Below are 8098 nucleotides of genomic sequence, written 5' to 3'. Positions count from 1 at the left end.
GTGTTTTTATTGCATAAATTAATTTCACAAGCTTTTATTCTGAAATATAGCGGTATCAATATTCTTTCTAAAACGGTACAAGCCACCGGGAACCAGACGTCGAACAGAAAGTTTCAACAGCCCACGTGTGTTTTGCTGCGACATCATAAATGAAGCTGCTCACGTGACCTCTAGGACACACTCCCGAAAAGAAGTTTATTTATTGTTTTGAGCGAAGCGATTTCGAATAAAACGTGTTTCAAAATTGTTTGAGTGAACGTAACTATGAAAATAATTATTTAAACAACCCAAACCATTGCTTGATTGTCGTAGAAAATGTAGTAGGAATCACAGTACAGCACTGTATAGTGAGTATAATTACAAATAATAGCCCTTCAAAGCCTAGGCTAATTAATTGGGCTAGGAGCATGGGCCCAAGCTATACAGACGGCGCCTGATTTTCGCTGCGGTTCGCGATCTGACCTTTTTGGGAGTAGGTTAACGACCGGTGTATAGGCCGCCCCCCAAACTTCGAGGGGAAAATCGCGTATAAAATTTGCGGCTTATTCACCGGAAAATACGGTTTATGGAGCAAAAACTTGTGTTTCTTCATGATTTTAAGTGGGGCGGGAGAATTTGTATGAGGCTGGGCGGAAGGCCTTAAAAATAGCTTTAGGATGGGCGCAAGACGTCAAGAGTGGGCGGCACCACCCACCTCCGCCCTGCATAACGACATCCCTGCACTTCTCAGATCCCCATACACCCCCTCCCCTTTCATAAATTTCTGGATCTGCCTCTGATTTTTTTGACTGAAAATGAAAATACTGTATTACCTTACACAATCATTATTCAAAAGATACAATAAGTTATTGCAATTCACAAATGAGACTGGATGGAAGCCTTAAAAAAATCTTTAGTATGGGCGCAAGACGTCAAAAGTGGGCGGCGCCACCCACCTCCGCCCTGCATCACTGTGTCATATGCATTGAGATTTTACAAAGTAGGCCAAAAGTAATTCCAAAAAAGATGTCTGAACTTTGATCATGAGGAATTTGACACGCATCTTTCGGGCCACTTAGGTACTTATAATGCCATGTCTGATGTAACTGCTGATGATGTTCTTTCAGTTTATGAGTCGTCTGTTACCCGTTCCCTTAATTTTATTTCCCCAATTCAGAAAAGACTGATCAAAACACGTAAAAAACCTAGGTGGTATTATAACCAGGACATTCACGTAGCTAGACGTAAACGACGACAGTTTGCTCGCCGATTTATTAAAAATGGGTGTGATGAGAACTGGGATGCTTTTCTCTCAGCTAAGAAACATGCTTGTTATATTACTGTTGAGTCGAAACAGAGATACTTCAATGATGTTCTATTGAATTGTACTGCTAAGACTGCCTTTTCTACTTTGAATTTACTGTTAAGCAGCAACAAAAAGGCAGCATGTTATCCAGTGCATGATGATCCAGATCGGCTTGCTAATGACTTTGTTGACTTTTTCAGCATAAAGGTACTTGACATTCGTAAATTTATAGATGAGGCTGATATTCATATTTATGATTTTCTGCAAGATTCTTTTGTCAATGTTTCTTCATCTGTCTTTCAACAATTTTCAATTGTAACACAGAGTGAGATCTTGAGTATTATTCGTTCTTGTTCTCAATCAAGCTGTAGTATTGATGTCATGCCTGTGTGGCTGTTGGAACAACGCACTGAAGTAATACTTCCTATTCTTACGGACCTTAACGTATCTTTCTCTTCGGGTGTTTTTCCGAAAAGATTAAAGCATGCTGTTGTCAGACAAATCCGTAAGAATCATAACCTTGATAAGGAACTGCTTAGGAATTACAGGCCTGCTTCAAATCTCTCATTTTGTTCTAAACTCATTGAGCGTGTTGTTGTTAATCAACTTTCCGTCTATTTAGATGACTTTGATCTCCGTGAAATTTTCCAATCTGCATATAGAAAATACCACAGCACTGAGACGGCTCTTCTTAAAGTGTACACGGATTTGTCTCAAGCTCTTGATGAGAAACTTGGAATGATCCTTGTTCTATTTGATTTGTCGGCAACTTTTGGCACCATTGACCAATCCATTTTATTAAAACGCCTTGAAACATTGTTTGGCATCACTGGCAGTGCGTTGTATTGGATTAGATCCTATTTGGTAGGTACAGTAGATCTGTGTGTTACACTTCCTGGTGGTCAGTCATATTTCCGAACACTTGAGTATGGTGTTCCACAAGGTTCTGTGGTTGGACCATGCTTTTTTACATTATACCTTAGCCAACTAGGTAATATAATCAGGAAGCATGATGTTAACTTTCATTTCTATGCTGATGATCTTCAATTATGCCTGAAATTTAATCCTTTAGATCATTTTGGTATTGATGATTCTGTTTTTCGGCTAAAATTGTATCACTGAAATTCAACAGTGGTTGACATTGAATAAACTAAAGCTTAATGAAGGTAAAACAGAGCTTCTGGTCTGCACTTCTAGAAACCAACAGTCATCACCATCAGTTAGGAATATCCAACTTGTAATTGGATCTCTCATAAAGGCCTCTAAAAATGCGCGTAACTTGGGTTTTACATTTGACTCCACACTGGATTTAAGTTCTCAGGTGAGTAAGGTATGTAGTAGTGTACGTTACCATTTGCGTAACTTGTGGAGGATTCGAAGATTTGTTAATCAAGATACTTGTATGAAGCAGTTAGAACCCTCGTACTATCGCGAATTGACTATTGTAACTTACTCTATGGTGGTCTCTTCAAGAAAGACATTGATAGACTGCAGAAATTGCAAAACTCTGCTGCTCGCTTAGTCTTTTCATGTGATCCTCGTACACACTCTGCTCCTCTCATCAATGAACTTCATTTGCTGCGAGTTAATAATCGAATTATTTTCAAAATTATTCTCACTGTTCACAAATGTATCTTGGTATTTCTCCAAACTATTTATATGGTTTTCTCGACCAACGTTTCCCTATACACATTTCTCTTCATCTGTACATTTCATTGTACCACGTCACAAGAAGAGAATTGCAGGCTTTTCATTTCCATGTTATGCTTCTAAACTTTGGAATAATCTTCCAACTGACCTTAGAGATATCTCCGATCCTAATCTTTTTAAACGTGCACTCAAGACTTACTTGTTTGCCTAACTCTCTTTTTGCTGCTTTTTTCCTTTTGTGTTTTTATTATAATCTGTTTATTTGTATTTGTTGTTTGTGTGACTGTACTGTGATGCTTCAGGTTCCTGAATAATGACTGATTTTAAACCTTTGTTTTCCTGAATTATTGAGGCTTGGCTTGTGCTTCATAACCGCAATGTTCTCCCGGTGTACTGCCCAATACCAGAAAAACCCCACTGGAAATATGTCTTCTTAGAATTTCGTGGGTTATCCTTGGTGTTTACACCGAATAAATTCAATCCAATCCAGCTAGGGGCTTTTAGGCCTAGTTCTACCCATTTAGTCTATCTAAAGTCTAAGAAAGGACTCTACTAGGCCTAGCTATAGGCCTATCTATGAGAACATAAACAATTCAATTTGATGTCTATACAACGAAGACTAAAAATCCAAAAACAAAGACCACTATTTTTTCTCTTTTATTTTGATGATAATATACCAGGCTGTCACAAAATCAAAATTATGAAATTTTTTGGGCGTCTGTGAAATTTTATAGGGTCTTCGTTTTAATAGGCACCCTATATGTGTCTAAAATGAAGACTGAAGACCTGAAAAACAAAGACCTCCAATTATTTATCAATTATGCATTTGTCAATTGTTTGAAGTCCCGCCCCTCCCCCAGCCCCTTGCTTGATGGAAGCACAATGCATGCGTATCGCAAAGCAGATTTCCATGAAAGTTTGGAAAAATGCGGAAAAAATGAGTGTATTTACAGATTGATCATAGAAAAAGAAATGATTGATTGATTTAACTGATTGTTAGAATTACTTATTCAATCAAAACAGAAATTAGGCCTAAATAAGAAAGTGAATATAACAATTAGTTTGGCTCATGTACTGGCATATTTTTTACGCAAAACTATGTCAAATTCATGTTAAAAAATTTTCACGCAACACACTCACACGCGCCACCACCTTGGTCCTCTGTGTTGTGTGGCTGGGTTCAATTTTTATTAAGTAATATACCCGTGATCTATAAAAAATGAAACCATGATGGTAGGCCAGTACAAGCAGAATTGAAGAAGTACTGTAATCATCCACATTCAAAAGTCTATGGGTTTAGAATGGGAATAGGAATGAGAGAAGTTCTTCCCTGAAAACGATTTTTGAAAGAGCCCTTGATGTGCAGAGAGAAGTGTACAGGGGCAGATCAGGATTGAAATTTACGGTGGAGTCAAAATGTTTCTAAAAAACCACCTAAAAAAAAAGGGGGGGGGGTTCGGGCCCGGAAAAATTTTGATTCGTAGATGGTGGGAAGTGTCTTTTAAGTTAAATTTTCAAAGTTTACCCCTCTTGAAAAAGATCAGGTAATTTTTTCTCATTTTTATTACAGTACAGTAAGTAGGCCTATTATGTGTGTATCGGTATACATAAAGAAACAAAATTGAGTAGTTGCATACAGAATATTTTTCTTTTTTTCTATGAATTGATGAGCCCCAAAAAAAAAAGGAGGTTGGGGTCCGCTCCCGGAAAAATTGATTCTTAGATGGCGAATGAGCTTTCTAGTCTTCGAAAAGAAGCCCATCTCGAAAGAAGCCCATCCAAAGTTCGCAAAAAAAGAAAAAAAAAATAGAAGCCCAAGGCTTCATTTCGAGGTTTTACGTTTGTGAACTGCTCCAGTATGTATACAATTTTAATTTCATTTACTGCCAAAATGTAATATGTTATTAAAATTCTTTTTCTTTTTAGGCTAATGTAATTACTAAGAGTTTATTCAACAATACTGATGTAATACTTAAAGGTAAGAGAATTTAATAATAGTTTTTCGTTATCAATAATAATGATTTTAAACAATGGATTTAGAGGGAGAAAAGGTATTTGATTTCAAGACTAAATTCTTTTGCAATTTGGCTAAATTAAAAACACCATGTATAAAAGGACCTGTCGTGTCAAAATTTGTCCGGGCTGAAAAGGTCTGGTGGATATTTTAGCATCCAAAATTGGCCCGCCGTACTACATTTGACCGTTAAAATCGGTCCTCTGGGTCGATTTTAGTCGTTAAAACTGGTCCCCCTTGGATAAAATTGGCCCGTCGGCCTAGCAGCTTGTTACGGTACTCCTCTACTACAGTAAGTATCGTAGAGTATGATTGTTTTCCCGTGGAGTGGAGGGTAGTAAATTATGTTTCTCCCGCACTTGCAATATCTTTTGCTGACAGAATGATTTGTAAGCTTTTGTGTTTTATCAAACCTACCCGTTAATGCTTTTTCCTCCTTGGTGATACAGCTAAGCAGCCGAGGTCTAGAATTTGGGCATAGAATTTTGGCCTAAAATGAAACATTGATGTATTAGTTTTATTTCAGATTATTGTATGGTGTATTGTTGAAATATGTCAAATAATGTTCAATTAATTGAAAATTAAGGATAGTAATTTCTTGGAAATTAACGCTGGTTAAGCACACAATAAAAGCACTGACTGTATGTATTTTTTTATGTGTATTTATGTGTGTATATTTTTTATAAATATGTATATTTTTATGTATATATTATTTGTAAACCAACGATTTCAGCCTATGGGCTGCCTGTTTTGGTGTTGTATTTTGATACCGTGAACAAATAAATAAATAAAATACATGAAAAACCAGGTAAAAGAATAAACTAGTGGACTAACATATTGTTAACTTTTTCTTTTACAATTTTGTTAAAGACAATCATTATTGCGGAATATACCAAAGAGTATAGGGTTACACTGGCGATGAAGCCAAAATTACAAATTTTGGTGCCTGTATATACTCTACTAACGCAGGTACAATCCTGCCCTCGGCTACAAACCCACCCTCAGCTATAAGCCTACCCCTGCCTTTCGCGTCATTTTCATCAAAATCAGGCACTCGGGTACAATCTTACCCCAATAATTTGAAGATTTGAGATTAGTTAACAAAATATTTTGTAATGAAATGCATCGTCTTCCAAGGCCTAAACGTTCAAGTTCGGAGCTTTAAATACATCGTAAATCAGATGGCATACGGCTGAACAAGTAACCGGCCTAGGGCCGCACAGGGGTCGCCTTAAATTACGGCCGACTCAACTTCATTTCCGTTCACAGTTATTGTTTTAAGTTGTTTTAAGTCGGGCCAGGGCCGCCTTACGGACGTTCACACTTCTTCTTTTGGGCCGGGTCGATGAATTGCAGGACAAGTTGAGGCGACCGCATTTTGATGGCGGAACGGTAAATCACAACCTATCCTAGCATAAACACATGGAATTCGCGCGAAACATGAACCTAATTTCAAAAATTGTCCTTATACTTTTTCGATTTTTTTAAGCGGATAGCATTCTGCTTCATGATTATGGCGACGATAATTCTTATAATAACCAAGGCCTATAATTAGCGCAGCTCGACTTTACTCTGTGCAAAGCCAGACTCGCGATTTCGAAAGTCCATACCTGTATATTGTAAACTGTCTATATAGGCCTATATTGCCCTGTCAGTGTTTGGCCACAGACCGGAGACACTGATTGTGAATAAGCAACATATCTATCTATTTGGCAATAATAATTATTTTCATATTTAAGGTTCATTCACAGACAATTTTTGACGCTTAGAACCAGCTTCGCTCATAACAAAAACAAACGATTATGTTTTTTTTCTGTCCTCGGGGTCACGTGAGTAGCTTTACGACCGTCGACACAAAACGCACGTGGTTGGTGAGGATGACGTTCACAGTAAAAATTATACCGCTATACAGTGTTATAATTTTAGAATATAAACTTGTTAAATTAATGTGTGCTATACAAAAACGGGGTTTCTTGAGCTTGTAATAGGCCAATATATGTAGAAAAGAAAGTCGTCATCTGTCAAACTGCCCATACGTAAGCTTTGTATCACGTGGTATTCCCCATGCCTACAACTTGGTTTGTGATGATACTTATCAGGGTTGCCATTTGGCCTTTTTGACGGCCAGATTCCTCAAATCTGGCCGTATAAAAATTTGCCTGGCCGTAACGTTTGAAAAGTCACGGCCAAACTATATTTGGCCGAATTTGGCCGAATTTTTGAATTTACATTTTTTTTTCAATACAGGCTTAATATAACAAACTTGTTTTGGATGTGTTGTTTTTGTTAGCTTAAATTCTATATTTGATTCTAATCACAGTGGCGGATCCAGGGGGTTAGGGCGGGGGGTTCGTCCCCCACCCCCTTTGTGAAGAAACATAACAAAACACTATGGGTCCTGGCTTACAAAATTCATGCTAACTAGACGCGGATCCAGACCTTCGCCCACTTCGCCCAAGCGAAGGTCAGGGTGAGACTTCAATATAAAATGTTGACCATTTTTCCAACAATCATACTTACTTTCCTTGACACTTATTTTGAACATTACCATTAGAAAAATGTTTAAAAATCCACACTTTCCTATACCTTACACTTTTAAACAGATTGTACTGTAGGCCCTACCAGAGAGAGGGGTACATTCCCAATACATTATGGTCTTCCACTTCTATAGCACATGATACAGTGCATAAGCAAACGTTATGTAACCACTAATAATACTCAGGTCCAGTGGCGTAGGTATGGGCAGTGCAGTCAGTGCAGTCAGTGGACAGCACTGGGGCCCGGGGCTATTGGGGGCTCATTCAATAGGTATAATGATCTAAAAATTTAACTTAAAAAAATCCTATTCAAACTTTAAAAGGACCCTTCAATAATATTAGGTTTTAGAGGATATAGTTATTGATTATATTCATTACAATTTACCTATTAGGCCTACCTATTTCCCAAACGCTGCAAGTAAAAAAAAAAGAAAACAACAATACAAGCCCTTACGTATACGATGGACTAATATACTTTTTGAAAGCACATTTCTAAAGCAATACAATATCGTCACGCACATTTTGTGTTTGTGGTACAGTATTTTAAAGCTGTCTCTTATACACATCTGTTGGGCCGATTGAGACAACAGTGTCGTAGGGGGTCCGGGGCAT

General features: G+C 37.7%; 2 protein-coding genes across 2 annotated transcripts in view; both read left to right on the top strand.

Annotated features, from left to right (window-relative positions):
• Positions 1–1072: 1072 nt before the first annotated feature.
• Positions 1073–2407, top strand: LOC117113695. Its single transcript, XM_033257114.1, has one exon. The coding sequence runs from the start codon at positions 1073–1075 to the stop codon at positions 2405–2407; it is 1335 nt and encodes a 444-aa protein (XP_033113005.1).
• A 2458-nt stretch (positions 2408–4865) lies between these two features.
• LOC117113701 (transmembrane protein 87A-like) overlaps positions 4866–8098 on the top strand; it is a 49685-nt gene continuing 46452 nt past the window's right edge. Inside the window, exon 1 of the mRNA XM_033257122.1 lies at positions 4866–4913. The gene's annotated coding sequence lies outside the window, so the exon portion shown is untranslated. The remainder of the gene's footprint in view (positions 4914–8098) is intronic.

This window comes from Anneissia japonica, unplaced genomic scaffold, assembly GCF_011630105.1.
Source record: "Anneissia japonica isolate Jap-2015-1 unplaced genomic scaffold, ASM1163010v1 scaffold2576_len324117_cov159, whole genome shotgun sequence".
Classification (NCBI taxonomy): Eukaryota; Metazoa; Echinodermata; class Crinoidea; order Comatulida; family Comatulidae; genus Anneissia; species Anneissia japonica.
The sequence above is the reverse complement of the archived record's forward strand: the minus strand, read 5'-3'. Positions and strand labels throughout refer to the sequence as shown.

Excerpts from the sequence above, each read along its gene's own strand:
- LOC117113695 (XM_033257114.1), top strand. The coding sequence starts at position 1,073 with ATGTCTGATGTAACTGCTGATGATGTTCTTTCAGTTTATGAGTCGTCT.